The sequence below is a fragment of the Hermetia illucens genome, chromosome 3, assembly GCF_905115235.1.
Source record: "Hermetia illucens chromosome 3, iHerIll2.2.curated.20191125, whole genome shotgun sequence".
In the NCBI taxonomy this organism is placed as follows: domain Eukaryota; kingdom Metazoa; phylum Arthropoda; class Insecta; order Diptera; family Stratiomyidae; genus Hermetia; species Hermetia illucens.
This window is the reverse complement of record NC_051851.1, coordinates 4955576-4973164: the sequence shown is the minus strand read 5'-3', so window position 1 is coordinate 4973164 and position 17589 is coordinate 4955576. Positions and strand designations below refer to the sequence as shown.

Below are 17589 nucleotides of genomic sequence, written 5' to 3'. Positions count from 1 at the left end.
ACCAAGATCTCTCTAGTCTCAGGAAGCTGACCAGAGAAATCTTCAACATCTGCTACTGGCAGCCATACAAGGACTGCCTGAAGAAGTACAAGTCGGCCATCAGGACCGCCAAGAAGCATCTTCCCAACGCGCTCAACTATTTGGGCCGTTTTAAATTATCTGCATACCACCTCCTTGCAGACCGCGAATCTGCCCCTGGTACACCCACTGTTTCTGGACCAGCACTATTTCAATGTTATCCTGGGAACTTGCACTTGGTAATTTCAAGTTCACCAGTATATGATCTAGTCGAAAGCGTATATCGGTGAACACAAGCTTGGCACTCGATCCCTTGCATATCTGCCCGACAAGGTCTTCGACAGTTTTATACTTCTCATAAGTGAGTATTTGCTCCGGAAACGTCTTTGGCAGTATGACCAGTCGAATGCCTTTGACCGCACATGCATAAATATGGGTGGTCTTCCTGGTTCCTGCCTTCACTCATGTCGCATGTCATGCGAAAACCACTTTGTTCAAGCCACCAAGTGATCTAGATCTAGCCAGAGGTATCACGACTTCACTTCCATTCTCAGGGAAACTGATATTTTAGGAGGGAGAATTTGGAGACATGGCGTTAGGAAGGTTTTTGGCGCTCGAAAGAAGTTTAGCACGGAATTATTACATACGAAGGCAATATGTTGAGTTTATAGAGGAATACCAGAAGCCAGGGTGAAATGGATCAACGTTGAATGTTATAAAAACTTTTATTTTCGTACGGCTCTCCTTCAGGCATGGCTTTCCCTTGGTCTTCAAAGTCGGCTTTGACTTCTCACTTTTTGCAATCCTTCTTTGAAGTCTTAGAACCGCCGGAAACCAGGAACCTGTGTCATGTCTTCTTTCTAAAAACTGCGGTGCTTACAAAGAACAGAGTATTTTTCTGAAGTGGTAAATCTTTAGCATGACCGTGTTAAAAAAATTCAAATTAAGGGGCCATAACTTTTTAAAGGGGGTAACCATTACGAGTTTTCATCGGGGTTGAACAGGGAGATCTACGCCCCTCCCTCCATAAAAACTTCAACCTTTTTGCGGGGATGGCTGAAACAGGTGTTTCCAATTTCTCCTGAGGTCAATAACGCCATTGTAGCCTGCGAGCCTTCAGCAACTGTTCTCGCTATCAGACAAAATGGTGATAGATACTACTAAGAGACTCCCCCTCGGATACCACCTTGTCGTGGTGGGGGAGCCTGTAGTAGTTTACTACTACACTAAGGGTGTCCAAAAATATGAATATGGAAACGATGGATTTAAATTCTCCAAGTGGTAAGAAGTCACAGACTTCGAATCCACCCGCGACCGTGAGCAATCATGTCGCGGCCGAGGCGCGGATTTTGGAGGCCTCACCACATTCATACTCGCCTACAGATCAATCTGTAGAAGGCATGCTTTCCGACTCAGTGGAAAGTTTGCACTTGGTGCCTACGGCGAAGTTAGCCAGAAAGAAAAGTACGGAAACTTTCAAATTGGGAGAAACTGGAAATCCGACTACGGCTGAATTCTACCTGTCAGAACCTTCTCCTTCATCCTTACCAGAAAGAGCGGAAGAACGGGAAGCTGGTGACATGGACGCTACTGGTTTAACGCCGGTGTGTGGAAATGGATCCGGACACCGTGAACCTGGAAAGGCCCGAAGCCGACGGCAGAAGAGAGCACTGCGAAGGAAGATGAAGCAACTTGGGAATGAGGACATGGACGTGGCTGTACCATTAGGCGCGGTAACGTCCAGAGAAATCGAACACACGGAAGCGGAATCTCCGGCGGAAGGTGGGGATAAACTGGAAACCCCGGTAAGATCCACACTGGACGCATCAGACTCTTCTGTCAGCGGTAATGCGCACAAGAAGCGTAAGACCAACACATCTGCTGTGGACAACGCTTTATTGTGCTCCGCACTAGGGCTTATATCCGCGCGTCTCGCGGGGATTAGGACCGGTGTGCCCCCCGTATGGGGGCTCGCACTGGGGAAGGGACTACAAAGTGAATCCTACCTGCTAGTAACTTCTCCTACACCTTCCAAGGAACAGGCGGAAGGAAGGGAAGCCAGAGACGTGAACGGAACTGACTTGATGCCAGTTCGAGTGATCGAACCTATGCAACCCGGGCACCGCAAACCAATTAAGGTGCTAAGTGGAGAACAGACGAATGCTCTGCGGGATGAGATGAGATCTTTCGTGAATGAGAACATGGGAATTGCGGTACTTCCAAGTACGGCTTTTCTCAGAGAAATCAATCACGAGGGGATCGAGTCTCTGGCGGTACGGTTTGGGGGAAACCCCGTCATACGCGGACTGCCGCATATGCTTCTAACTGTTTTCCATAAGACAATAGACTAAGTTTATGTCGAAAAACATAAAGATTGGTCAAATCAACCTGCAGCATGCCAAAGCTCCCTCCTACCTGTTGGCAGCGAGAATGACAAAGCTGCAGGATTTCCCCTATATCTTTCTGGTGCAAGAACCGTGGGTTCGATTTAACAGAATCTGTGGCATTGGATCAGTAAAGGGGGCTAGGATCTTCTACGACGAAAGATCCATAAGATCGAGAGCTTGCGTCCTGAATACCAAATAAATGGCGAGAGGAAAAACATCATAGTTGCCTCCGCTTATTTACCCTATGATTCTTTGTATCCTCCACCGACGCAAGAACTTAGGGATCTGGTGGCGTATGCAGAATCAAGTAGTCTCGAACTCTTAATAGGTTGCGATGCGAATGCTCAACATATTTGTTGGGGCAGTAGCAAATGCAATCCAAGAGGAGAGAAGCTATTTGATTTCATCACTTCAGCTGGTCTTATAACTGCAAACGTAGGGTGCGCCCCTACGTTCGTGGGACCGAGAAGAAGCGAAGTAATTGACCTAAGAATCTGTACCCCAAAATTGTTAGAGTTGATTACACACTGGCGAGTGCTAGACGAGGTCTCACTGTCAGATCACCGATATCTAGAATTCAAGCTGACAATTGCGGGCGAACAGTCTGCAGTACAAAGACGGAACCCTAGGAAAACGGATTGGGCAAAGTTCAATGATTTTCTTGGCAATAAAGTACAGTTCCCTAGGCGACTAAGGACTCCTTTGGTGCTGGAAGATGAAGTGAAAACTCTGAACTGCACGCTTTTAGAGTGCTATGAAGAAGCTTGCCCTATTTTCCGAGGCCAAAGGGGTAAAACGGTTCCTTGGTGGAACCAGGAACTGCAAAAACTCAGGAAATTCACCAGGCGATTTTCTGAACCGGGCTTGCAAAAGTAATAAGAACGAAGACTGGTTAAATTTCTGGAACTCACAACGTGAATATAATAGGCTCGTTAGGTGTTCGAAACGAGACTCCTTTAGAGCGTACTGTGAGCAACTGGAAGGCGAAAGGGCGACTTCAAGGCTGTGCAGAGTCCTCAAAAGGGATAAGTCAGCCAAGTTGGATTCTCTTAGAAAACCCGACGGTACTTTCACGAGCTCCAGACTGGACTCAGTACAGACCCTCCTGGAAGTACACCACCCGGGAGAACGGGTGAGAGAAATGGTAGGGGGAGAGTTGACGGTTCTTGCAACTCCTTCAACACGCAAGCGTTGCAAGGGGAACTGGAACACTGCGAAAGCGGTTGTTACCCATGAAAAAGTGAGAGCTGCCATACTGTCCTTTGAACATTTCAAAGCACCTGGCATGGATGGCATCTATCCGGCAATGCTAAAGGAGGGTATGGAGCATTTAGAGCGACCTCTAAGAAATATTTTTCGAGGATGTCCTGCTCTGAGCTACGTGCCTCCTTCTTGGCAACAGGTTAAGGTAGTTTTCATACTGAAACCTAGGAAAGATGACTATTCTAATCCAAAGAACTTCAGACAGATCAGCTTGACTTCATTCTTGCTGAAAGGTTTGGAGAGACTGGTGGAGCGTCACATTTGTGGAAACGTACTTAGGTCACACCCACTTAGTGAAATCCAACATGCTAACCAACGTGGGAAGTCCTGTGAGTCTGCTCTTCATTCTTTGGTCACAAAGATAGAGGATGCAACTTTGAATGGTGAGTACGCGATGGGGGTGTTCGTGGACATTGAAGGGGCTTTTGACTGTGCGCCTTTTCAAAAACTTTGTGATGCCGCCAGAGCGCATGGTGTTGATGATGCTTTAATTAAGTGGATCCATGCTATGCTAACGCAAAGATTGCTGTGCGCTGAGGTAGGGGTCGATCGCTACCTGACTACGGAAGCGACGAAGGGCTGCCCCCAAGGAGGTGTGCTTTCGCCGCTTCTGTGGAGTATGCTGATCGACTCACTGCTATGCGAACTGCAAAATTTGCCAATACACGCTCAAGTTTATGCTGATGACGTGGCTGTACTTGCTGTTGATCGGGATCTTGGAACGGTGTGTAGGAATGTACAGCGTGCCGTTGATTTGATAGGCAGCTGGTGCCTTAGACATGGTCTGTCAGTTAGTCCAAATAAAGCCTCAATGGCTTTATTCACAAAAAGGAGAAAACTGGATGGACTTTGTCTCCCTGAGATGAGGGGTACTACCCTTCAACTCTCCGAAGAAGTGAAATATCTGGGGGTCACTCTAGATAAAAAACTTCTTTGGAACAAACATGTAGAGGTAAAGATGAAGCAAGCTCTCACAGCTTATGGGCTGTGCAGACGGACCTTTGCCTCGACATGGGGACTCAGGCCTCATGTGGTAATGTGGATATACGTTGCCATCATTAGGCCGATGTTCGTATATGCATCCGTAGTGTGGTGGGTTAAGGTGAGACAAAAAGGTTTTCACCGTAAACTAGCCGCACTGCAAAGAACTGTTTGTCTGGGTATCACTGGTTCCATGAGCACGACATCCGGCGCAGTTCTGAATGCACTACTCAATTTGCAGCCCCTGGATATATTTATTCAAAGCGCTGCAATGAGAGCAGCTCATGGGCTAATTCGATTAGATCTATGGGAAAACAACGGAGTTGGGGGGGCACAGAGCATTGGAAGAGTTACTGGGAGAACTGAATCCAGTTCTTACAATGCCTTCCGATTCTCGTGTCCCCATACATCTGTTTGGTAGAAGATATGAAGTTACCCTGAAGCGTAGAGAGGACTGGGAAGACCCAGAGGAATGCGTGGCGGGATATACGGAAGTCTTCTACACCGATGGCCCAAAAACAGAAGAGGGTTCTGGAGCCGGAGTCTACCTCTCGAATAAAAACGAGAAGTGGGCTTTTCCTTTGGGACAATATGCAACGGTTTTTCAAGCCGAAGTTTATGCGATCCTAAGGGTGGCAAACTGGGTGATTGACGAGCGGTTGAAGGGCAGGCGCATCGCAATCTGCAGTGACAGCCAAGCTGAACTGAGGGCATTGAGCAGTCCTTTGATAACCTCGAAAATCGTTCAGGAATGCAGAAACTGTCTGAACTCTATGCCTAGATTCAATACGGTGGAACTACTCTGGGTATCTGGTCACTGTGGCATGGAGGGAAATGCAATCTCGGACGCTTTAGCGAAAGAGGGGTCAATCTCCCCTATGCCGGGACCGGAGCCAGCAATTGGAGTATCAGTAGCATTGGCTAAATCTGTTTTCAAAAACTGGGAACAAGTTTCCCATAACGACAGGTGGCAGAGCTTAAATGCTGCTCGACACACCTGCCAGAACCCAACATACGTACCGCAAAGTTTATCCTGTCGAAAAGCAGGAGTACTTGCAGGTGTATTGTGGGCATTCTGACAGGCCATAATTCACTAGCTGGGCATATGTTCAGAATAGGAATTACCGGAGATGGTACGTGTCCCTCCTGTAATGAGGAAGCGGAATTCACGGAGCATTTCCTATGTGAATGCCCCGCCTATGGACGCATCAGGCATCAGATCTTTGGTGCCGATGTCCTCTAATTGCGACGGGTAGCATCACATCCACTAACGGAAATCCTGCGATACGTTAACGAATCCGGAATATTCCGTTAGACGGGGGAGGCGAGTACAATGGGCCAATACGGCCTGAGTGTTCAGAAGCTGTAGCTTCTTCCCCACCATACACACACACACACAAGAGTATGGGAAGCTATTAACAGAGCGAGTGTTAAAACAATTGGAAAGTCATCCATCTTGGCCAATACTACGTCAGACCAATCAATTGTTATTCGTTTTGGCCAAAATGGATTCCGTTAATGTGGTCTGCATAACGATCCGTTCTTAACCATTCTAGTTGGATCCGGTCTATTAAAATTTTAACCCAAGGAGGGGCCACAATTCCTGGAATTCAGATAGACTCAAGTAACATAAGGTCATTATACATATATCAAGATAAGCCTTCTTTCAAACAGAATATTGCTGTGGCGGAAAGGCCTCGGCTTCGGACTACCCACTGAGTAGGATCCTCCAGGCTCCAGCTCCCATCTTAAGAGATTTTCGAGCTGTGTCTGGAAATAGACCTTGGGCTAATTGGGATAACCTGCTGGACGAAAAGGGTTTTTTTTTTGAAACCATGGCAGGGACCTTCGCAAGAGGTCCTGTATAGCCTTTCTTCACCAAATTTCAAATCAAAGAAAATCAAATATTTCTGAACGAGTTTTAATTAAACCCTAAATGATAATATTTTACAAAATGTAAAAAAAAAATATTAATAATTATAACATTATCTCGTTAATAACTGAATTAAAATTTTAAGCTATTCCTTTCGATAATACAATATCATTAAAAATTCGGTTGTTGGAAATTTATATCTGTCATATGATTTTCTATGAAAATTTTTGAATCACGATTTTGTTTACGGCTTTGTTCCAGGACATCAAAAAGTTCCTTGAGGGCAGCATTCGTTTGTGTTCGTCGTCGAGCACGGCGGAGGGTCACGTTACCATCTTTTAGCTCTTTGACTAGAGCGTCAAGACCTGGAAGAGAGGGTGGAAAAATGGATTAGATACTCTGGTCCTGATGAGAGAAGCAAGCTTTTATCTTTTTCGAACAAAATTGTAGAAAATTAATAAATGTCAGAAAACTAATCATAAAAATTTGTGAATAGAGCGGATTACGTGCATGGTTATTTGAGGACTCCAGTAGTTTACACCCGATCCAAGTATCTTTGTTATTTGATCAATTGTGTTTGGTCTTTCTACATTGATTAGATATTTTTGAATTGAGACAGATCGATTATGTTAAAATTATTAAGGAATGGACATTTTTTATTAGAATTTCATATTTCTATTTAAATTAAATTAAATTTTATCTTTTTTGTAGGCATCCCAAAAATTATTACTTCTGAGTCCGCATCCATTTGATGACGGACCGGACCAATTGGGGAGAAACTTTCTCTCATTTTTGTCATCCATGGACCTCTTTTTATGGGCTGTTGAAAGGACGACTGACGACTTTGTCCAAGGTTGAAACAACTCATCAGACGCTTCCTCAGGTAGCACTCAGCAGAAAAAGCAGATGCAGAACTATTTCTCTTTCTGTTGTTGCGGACGCCGCGGGGTATTTGTGGACCCCATGGGGGGATAGCAGGTTAACCATACATACCGGGTCATCACCGTTGGTTCTCGACAATGTGTTCCCATTTGCTCCACAATTTCCTCAGAATCGCTCTTCCTTCATTGTTCTACGACACATAGTTTTAGGGAATAACTCACTTGTCAACCATCATGGGATAATGGGTTCCATTGCATGGCATAACTCACAGTACAGTTGTCGCCCTTTTTCAATGTTGACCCCACTGGCACTTTTGCTTTTGGTTAACACATTCTCTGGTATCCGCTCCGTACTTCAATGAAGTATTTCATTTGTCATTGTCTCAGGCATGAGTTGATGAAAGCTTAGACCTTCCAAGTACCAATTGTTATCAGCATAGAGAGGGCTTTGGCATTTCATGATTTTGGACAGAACACCGAAGGCTTATTTTATATATATAATACATGGTTGTCATTCAGCCCTTGATGGTGCAGGGCGCCCCAACCCAGCTTCATCATTCATTGTTCGCCAAAAGCGCTTCAGCTACCTCCAGGAGTTCCCGAGACACTTTGTTAGCACTGTGCTCCTGGCGCGCCTTAATCATTGACTACTGTGGGATAGTAGATTGCACTGCAAGGCCAAGCCAGCAATGAAATTGTCGTCCATTTTTTAATATGTAACCTATGCACTGCCACTTCCGCCTTCCTTCAGAATAAACCAGTACCGCAGCCCTAGTCATGGCGGGGCTCTGATTGTGGTCTCCAAATCAATCTGTGTCTGAAAAGGACCGTGGGATTATGTCTACACAGCAGGTACTCAAGTTAAACCCCCAGGACCTTCCACCTCTTTAGTTGCTCGTCATCGTAGATGAGAAGTTGACCGTTACTTCGCAGGACCATCGAAGGAATCGCAGCCACATGAAAGGTCTAACGTGATGCGGTATACACTTCTGAAATCATTGCATTCTGCGGCAGTTTCCACATCCCTGATCAGCGCAATAGCGAAGTCCCTGTTAAAATATAGTTAAGTACATTTTTAACCACTGATGTCACACGTATAGCCTTAAAGTGATCAAGGTTAGTGACACTTTTGGTCCAGACGAATGATTTTTTTGAATTACCATGGGGAGCCAAAGTAGATATGGGAGAAGAAGCAACGCAACCGTGGAGGAGATCAGAAAGGATGTGGTAAAAAGTTACGAGAGCTCGGTCGGACGTTAAGCTAGCTGATATGCGATCCCAGTTGATTGATCTTAAAATTAACTTGATAGTCTCGAAACTGGCTTTATAGACATTGAATGTTGATTTCTGCACAGTAATGGGGTTGGACTGACAGGGCTTCGCTTCAAATTAAAGGACTGGACGGTGAATATCATTTTTGACATATAGGAATGTACAAGGCGGTCTGGTTGGATAGGAAGAGGTCAAGTGTGTTCTCCAAGGAGTTATTGGTGTATATAGAAAGAATAGTGAAATATTATATAAACGGGATTTGTTATCAAGCGTTGTTGGAGAGTCCTATGACATCTTGAAAAGGGATCTGGCTTCCATGAAGAAGTCCCTGGGAATTGAAGAATGTAGGGGCATTGAAGAGCTGAGGGTTTCGGGAAGGGATCAGTGGGAAAGGAATCATCCAGTTGGCAGAAAACCAGGTTGAAAATCACGAAATCGAAGAGTCTGTTTAGGAGGGGGGGGGGGGGGGCAAGAACGGAAATGGAGCAGGACAAGAGTGCAGGACACTTGAAGCTCTATTTTTACGTTGGATTGATTCTAACCTACGAGGATATTTGCAGAAATTGGCTGAGTGGTCCAGTGGGTCACAGTTTGCGCATTTGAGGGGTACCGCCGACTCCTTATCGACTTTTTTTTTGGACAGTCGGACGAGGGCAATCCCTAGAGGCATGTGGACCCGCGCATTTGGCACATCTGGGGTCGTAGCCGCAATTTGAGGAAACGTGGCCAAATTATTGGCAGTTAAAGTACTGAGTGACATTCCATTTCCTGGGTCTCTTCCAGCTGATCCGCTGATATAGTAGGATTTTGAGTTTAGAGACTATGGTGGCATCTGTCTCGGAATTGAAAGTCATGTGAAAGAGGCTTGAGTTGGTATCGTTAGTCCATGATCACGGGGTGGAAAGCCTTGGGACCCGGATACGCTGATGTGTTATTTCTTTGATTTCCACGTCGTCAGAAGTGTATTTGTGAGGGGAGATCCCTCTGATAATGAGGGTTGGCTTTGACTTTCTCTTGAAGAAATGACCTTCTAGTTGGTGGTTATATGGAGGAGTTTCTTGTGGGTGTTGGGACAATTGAACCGAATTTTGAGCCTCTCGGGGGTGAGGTTGATAATCTTGTATTTAACAGTTTTGTCAATTTCTTGACAACTAGGCCCAGTGCCCTGGAAATCAAGCCGTACAGGAATAGTGGCGAAAAAAGTGGATTCTACTACTATCCTTAACTACTGACGAGTTGGCCGTGTCAGTAGATTTCGAAGTTCCGGGACATTCGTGGGTTGCTCCGGGGCGATGCTCGTTGTCAGAGCGAAGATGGAAGCGGTTTTTGTTCGCTGGGGCTTCGGTCTACGAGATGCCGGAATTCATTTGTTTTAGTTTGAAGGCAGATTTATCTGAGGCAAGTTTGGATTCATTTTGGAGTCCTGAAATGTAACATACAGAGAAATTTACTTCACAGTTCCGAGCATCCGGTTGGTATGAAGGAGGAAAACTTTGGTTGTCGTCGATGATTATGGGAGAGCAGTCGTCATTAATCATGCCTCCAGCCGTAACGCCTTAGCAGCCGGATGGAGGGGTTGTGCGGTAATGTTAAAAGTGTCTAGTGCATGGGTGGTGATGGTGTAAGCTGCACAAGCGAACACCTTTACGGATATCCTCATTTCGGATGTGATCATAGCGTGTTAGCCGCTGGTCCAATGCAACATCTTCGCCTCCATTACCGCGAGGCGCCGTTCATTGTCTTTTCCAGTCAGCCAGCATTCAGAACCATAGAAGGCGACAGGGTGAATAACACTGCGGTAAATTTTGAAGGCGAATTATATGCTTCTTCAGATGTCTAATTTTTGATTAGCTATTTTAGGAAGATTTAATTTTTCCAGATGATAGTTTTGCCTAAGGATCAAAGTTAACTTTATCCCCCGACAGAACCTTCCTAAGTAACGATACATTCTAAAATGATACCATCCCGTTTCCATTGGATCCAAACCAATCGACAGGGAACTCCATCAACATAATTAAGAGCCTTTGGCAATAACACAATAAAAATGCCAACCATCACCTAATTGGGTGGACATTGCCGCCGCTTCCCACTAACTAAGATAATCATCATTTCACCAGTCATTACGCAAAAGCCAAATAAGCTCGAGAATGAAGTGAAATGTAGCACACGATATGAGATATGGGGGTGCGGGTGTTGGTCCGGAAAATCTCAGTTTTATTTTTCCTTGTTTACTCCACAGCTTTTTGGTTTAACGCGGTAGCTGTTGTCACAGTGTCCTTTTGCCGTTGTTGTTGTTGTTGTTGCTGTTGTTGCTGTTGCTGCCTTGGTGGTTGATACTGTTGCGGTCGTTGTTGCTTTTGTCTTTGTTGGAAGTTTTCACTCTGCCGTGGTAAAGTGAAACGAGTTCTTCTCCCCTCGTCAGGACTATTGACTAGAGCTGAGCTGAGAGCAACCTACAGAAATGTTGACGAGGAGGTACACACTTTAATGTTGTCGCATTACTCTATGATTTTTATATAACAGTACGCAGAGCCTTGAATACATTCGGGGCGATTTTCAGCAGATCAGCACAAGATAATTTTTCATGTTCATTGGCCATGAAGGGATTACAAAAATTAGCCCACCAGGGACTCAATCAGACCTGGATTTCGCCACCCACTATCCTATTCATGCTGCCATTGATGAAGACTGCTGCGGAGGCAAAAGTCATTTGTGTAAAAAATGTATTGCTTGGTATCCTGGGCTGGCTGGGTTGTCTGAGTTTCGATTGACAATCAATCTGGGGAAATCAAATACATCTTAATGTGAATCAAGTACACTGCAAAGTGCCTCGATGTAAACATCCCGAGATGTAGACGACAAGCAAGCATATTTTATCAAGGCCGGAACACTAGTCGATTCTAGAGTCCTGATGGAGTTGTACCGTGTCATCTCAGTGCCAAGAAGTAAACTTAAGATGTTGAAGTAGAGAAACGAATTCTTCGATAAAGTGTATGTGGCGCGGGAGCAGTCAAAACATTGGCAAAGAGGCCATATGACTTCTATCCCGGGCTAAGGATTCACTTTGCCGGAACGGCCAATCTTACGACTAAACGCTTCTTACTTCCAGCGCTAAAAGAAATTACAAGAAAAGTCCAGGCTACTGTAGTGTTCATCCGCCTGACCGACATATCGTAACGGTTGGGAGGACTTGGGCTTCCGTGGAAACTACGTCCAATCGGAGGGACAGGAGGTGAAATCCACAAGGATATTCGTACTAGGAAGTAAGGAAGTAAGAGAAAAAACGGAACAAGACGTAAAAACGGAAAAGGACGACTCTGCAGAATCCCATACTACTCTATTACTGCTCCCGTGTAAGGAAGCTGAGATATACATCACATCACGGCAGGACTTAGCTGAGTGAACTTCTTGACGTGTGCTTTCAATTTTCACTGATGACTTCCCGCCTTGCGACTAATACTCGTCCTGATACGTTTCAATTTTCTTGTGTTATTTACTCTCTAAGTCGAACGGAGACGAATTCGATATGAATCGAGCGAGAGTGATTGATTTTTTATTTTGACTACACGAAGTATTCGTCCTGGTTGCCGTGTCGTCCTTGCTGTTACCGCGCTATTGTCCTACCCCGAGATTTTTCATGTCTTCTGTTGGAAGGGAAGCGATGACAGTCGGATGATGGTAATCATGTTACTGAAGTCGTTTCAGCTGGAACGTCTGCATGTTGCCTGAAAAGCGGCTTTTTGTATGGTGTCCTTAGTAACGGCGTAAAGGCTACGTGAAGGAAACTGTGTGATGCGGTGGTGCTCTCCAGTAGGTTTGTTCCTTCTTTGGCCTGAGAAGTATTTTCGGTCTCGGACTTGACTACCCCCGTGTCGTCTCGGTGTCCTGTTGATTTGAATGGATATTCCCTCTTGTGGGGGTAATTCGGCTTTATTACATTAGCTTTTATTGGAATTAATGATTGTGAGTTGATGATTTTGAGTGATTTGATCGATTGCAGGATGCTCTTATCTGTGGGGGTTGTGATGAGTCCTGATGATGGGACTGTAATGTGCAACAAGTGTATAATCGTGAAATGTGAACTGTGTGATGTTGTGTTGCAAAACCTTTAAGCCTCAGCAATGTCTCGACATATTTTTGCATTGAGTCCTGATTCCTCCACTGATCCTAATAATATCCAAGGCGTAATAAATTGCCATTTAGTTCTCTGCTTGTTTTCCGCCCTCTCGTTTTCCAGGGAAATTATGTAAGAAAACCGTAAAGTGTATATTCAAGTGTAGTTGTGTAGCGGACAATTAATTTTTGCGCCTGTTTTTTTTTAATTCGTGAAAAGTCCTTGATGTTTTAATTAATTACTGAAAAGCTTCCTCCCTCGGTAGTGTAGTGACGGTTTCTTAACTCCCCAGGACTAGAGCCATTCATCGTAACGATGGTGTCATCGTCGTCATCGTTCTACGTTGAGCAGCTCTTGGTGTGAACAGACGTAAAACAACAACAATAGAAAGCTAGCTCTTCTAGGATTCAGGCTAAATGAATAAAGCCAGGATACGTTCGTTTGTATATGTACGCGTACAGCTCACAGCAACAACATAAGCAACAGTTCGGTGCATAACCAATGGCAACACTCGTAGCTCGATTGACTAGAAAAGTCGCGCCGCGTGATTTCAAATCCCCGTGACCGGATCGATAACGTTATCCTGTGAATTAAGGACCCTGTTTGCTTGCCACCTACTAGGTGTTAGGAAGTTCTATTCGAACAGGTATGTATGCCAGGGAAAAAAGGAGATTCAAACAACCAAACATTCAGGGAAGCTAGTCAAGTTAATGCTACTCTGGATTACCGTAATTGCAGGATAAAAAAATTGGGAAAGGACATGTTTCCGAAGGGAAGTTATGGCAAAAGGAAAATCGGGCCATCGGACCAGAGAGAATCATATGTTGTGCTTATTGCAAGGACAAGACCCATTCATTCAAATAAGCTTTAGGCAACCGAAGGTATTATTGGCTCAAGAGGGCTGAATTTTATCCTGTTGTCATTACCATTTGGCAGAAAGATGTCCTTTGCCAGCGAAACACAACATTTTACCTATTGAAGCTCAAAATTCCACCAAGTCTAGTCATCTGAAATTACTAATGGATGAGTTAATCATCCATCATAGATTGGGTCAGATATGTAAGGACACCCCATCTGAAAAAAAAATCCTCAGAAAGAAGCGTCAAGGACCAAGCTCAACCCTTTGAATACCGGCGGTAACTCCTTTTACATTTTTGATCCTTTACTTGTATACTTTGTATTATTTTTCTGATGTTGTGTGAAATCGACTGGATACGGTTATGTTCCTTTTCTTGGCTACATTCATTCGTTTCAACGTGTGTCGTTACCTTGAAGCGGCAATGGTGTGCGAAAAATCTAGAAATGTCCTGAATGCGACTTCTTTTAGAATTCTGAAGGTAAAAGATACAAAAATAGACACCAAAGACCGAGGGTAAATTTCAGTTGAAAATACTAAAAACTGGAAATTTAACATAAAGAAAAGGCTCGGGGTAATGAGAGAAAAAAAAAATGGGTGGCGTGGGAGGAGGTTTTTAAAAAGCACCACGGCCGTAAATAATGAAACTGGTAAATAACTCAATTAAAGAAGTTTTCTTTGATCATTAAAAAGTTTTTTCCCATTTTATTTTTCTTTTAATTACCGCGTATACAATATTTCGGGAATTACCCCCTCTCTTCAGTGCGATATTTCTGACATGTCCATCGGCATTGCGAGGGTAGACTCCTTCTTTTTGCATCGCTGATCAGAAGGTCAGTAAACCGATTCCTCCATTTTAAATTAGAGGTTTTCTGATGACCTGGTTAAAGAGGCAGGATCATGCCTTCTGATCCTTAGAATTAATGCTTGTTAACCACTAGGACAGAAGCAAACTTCATAACTAAAGAAGTTGTGAAAATTCACGTAAGAAGTCTAGCCAACTCAGAAAGAGGGAAGGAGACGGGGACTCTTGCCCCTTGTGTCTGTAATGAATATAGAAGTGGGGATGTGTCAAAAATTCCGCTGAGACGTTCGACGATTCGGCCTACCTGCAACTGAGGGCATGCATAACGAATTCTCTGGTACTTATGATGTGATACCTCCTAAAATTTAACATTTGCTAACTCGGCTTATGCGTATGTTACGGCTGAGTTTCTTTTGCTAGAAAATGGAATGATGAATCAATGTTGCTTTCGTTGTCTCTGCATCAATCAACGCTTATTACATGCCCCATGTATAGCGCGTTAACCACACCTATGCGCTATCGTTCATGGTTACCTAAAATGTGCTTCAGCTCCGTCCACGGTTTCTCGAAACGCCCTCACTCCTCGTCTACTGTTTTGAGCCAAGTCCCTTCGGAGCAACCCACCTGATGATACGACACAGGTGGGTGTTGACAGAGGCTTGGAGATTTTGAGTAACAGCGAGGTTCGCTTTTCATTTGTCACTTCCATATAGCAACACAGAAAGAACACTAGCACAGAGCAGTCTCAACTGGGTGTTGAGATAATTGCTTTTCCAGATTTTAGACAGGGTAGCGAAACCGGATTTAGCTCTGTTAATGCGTCGACCAGCATTAAACTCGGTGTCACCGTCGGCGGAAACCACTCTTTCTAGATATACAACGCGCCTTAATCTGTTCATTAATACAGAGTGGGATGGACCGTTTGACCGTCTGGCTGCGAACCTTGGTTTTGTTGGGGTTTGTCATCAGTGCAACTCTATTTGCCTCTCAGAGTTATTTGGTCCATGACCCGGTGAGAGAGCAAACAGAGGTCATCAGCGTAGTCGAGGTGTTCAAGGAAAGATATCATTGTCCATTGAATTTCGTAACGTCCTCCGGACAAGGCATAAGAAAAAAAAAAATAATATCGGTGACAAGATGCAATCCTGGTGGACTCCACTTTTGATTTTAAAATCATCCGTCGGTGCAGTACGTAACATTTTATGCCATCGTATGCTGGTACCAGCACCTTTTTCATGGAGAATATTCAGAAAATTATAAAAAAAAAACGACGAAACACCAGACAAGGAGGGAGAGCTGGGTGCGTTTGGGCGGAGCACAAAAATGCGTCGTTCACCGCAGCGATCAGTGAAAGAGGCAACGAGGGCTGATATACCCGATGAGACAGCGGGGCGCCCAAATAAAGAGGAAGCCTCATCAAGTTGCGCGACTGACCGTGCGGAGATGGCAACTTCATTACCTTGCAGTGCCCCTATTTTGGAAGTAAGCTCAGTGAGAAACGGTAGTCCTGAGCAGATGGATTTGGACACAAATCGAGTGGAAGTGCATTCGACCGTCCTCGCTAGAGCCGAACAGGAAAGGCAAATCAGAAAGTGCGCAGCAGTGGTGAAACGTATGCGGTCGGCAACGTTCCTTCAGAGGAACGTCAACAAAGGCGTCTAAAACGGGCTGATGGAGCTGGAGGAACTACTGGACCGCATTTCCTTTTATAGACGAACGTGGAGAGCAGCGGAAGACGATTGTAGAGCAGAAACAGTCGCATTCCCCGCTGAGAATGCTGCTTGCGTCAAACGGACCGCAGATAGTCCTCTGCAAAGTGAACTGGGGAAAAAGCGGAAAGAGGATGACGCGCCTGAAGGAGACTTTATCGAAGTAGTCTCCAAGGCCCAAAAAAAGAAGGCGAAAAAGGATAAAAAGAAACAACGGACTCCGTCGCCAGAGACACGTCTGTACAAAAACAAGGAGGCTGCCAACCCAAAGCCAGTAGCGGAAAAAACGCGGAAACGAAGAAGGATCGTCGGCTCTGGTCATTAAGCCGACGGAAGGCAAGTCATTTGCGGAAGCCTTTAGTGAAATCCGCTACAGGATGAAACCCGAGGAGAACGGAGCAGAGGTGTCTTCGATACGGAAAACGAGGAGTGGTGGAGTTCTCGTCGAACTGGGCCCAAAGACGACCAACAAGAGCACGTTCTGCGAAGCGGTCAAGGGGCTATTGGGGGAGAAGGCTCTTGTTTCCAGCCTAGAACCCATGTGCTCTCTAGAAATACGGGATCTTGACTGCCTCATAGAAAAGGCCAAAGTAGAGGAGGGGCTAAAGCGTAAATGTCCAGAGGTGACCAATGCCCGGGTAGGTATTACCTCTGTAAATGCTCGAGGCCAAAAGCTCGCCGTGGTGGAAGTCCCCGAGCAATATGCGAGGAAACTCTTTAACAGCGGGAGAATCAAAATCGGATGGGTAGTATGCAGGGTACGAATGCGGATAGTCCCCACCAAGTGCTATAGGTATCTGGACTATGGACACACGTCAGCAGCTTGCAAGGGTCCGGACAGGAGGACAGCATGCCGGAGATGTGGCCAAGCGGGTCATCAAGCGAAGACTTGCAAGGAAAGCGAGAGTTGTGTTCTCTGCAGGGATCGTGGCGCGTCTGGCGAAAGCGTCGCACACACCGCGGGATCGGGACGGTGTCCGATCTTCAGGGCGGAATTGGAGAGGGCTAGAGTGCGAACGCCATGATCCGCATTTTGCAAATTAACATGCACCGGAGTGCAACCGCTCCCCAGTTGCTAGCACAGTTCGCTGCGGAAGTAAATGCTGATCTAGTGCTGATTAGCGAGCAATACCGAAACAAGGACCCGTACTCATGGTATCTCGACTTATCGGGCACCGCTGCCATCTGGGTTCGGGACGACGTTCGACTTCGTGTTCTTGCCGAAGGCCGGGGGGACGGATTTGTCTGGATCCGGTGTTTAGGGATAGGGTTTTTTTTTAGCGTTTACCTGACGCCGAATGAGTCGATTCCGGACTTTCAGCGCCGGTTTGATGCTCTGGAGGACGCCGTTTCGAGCAAGGAGGGACGAATCCTGGTTGGCGGTGATTTTAATGCCACGGCTTTTGAATGGGGCATGCCTCAATCAGACT

At 45.3% G+C, this 17589-nt stretch overlaps 1 protein-coding gene across 2 annotated transcripts in view; it reads right to left on the bottom strand.

The window, feature by feature from the left end:
• Positions 1-6554: 6554 nt before the first annotated feature.
• The window catches only part of LOC119651630 (shootin-1), an 88557-nt gene continuing 77522 nt past the window's right edge, over positions 6555-17589 (bottom strand). For both annotated transcript variants that reach the window (XM_038055293.1, XM_038055294.1), the window contains one exon: positions 6555-6887. In XM_038055293.1, the coding sequence (XP_037911221.1) occupies positions 6694-6887 (194 nt within the window). In that variant the 3' untranslated portion in view covers positions 6555-6693. The remainder of the gene's footprint in view (positions 6888-17589) is intronic.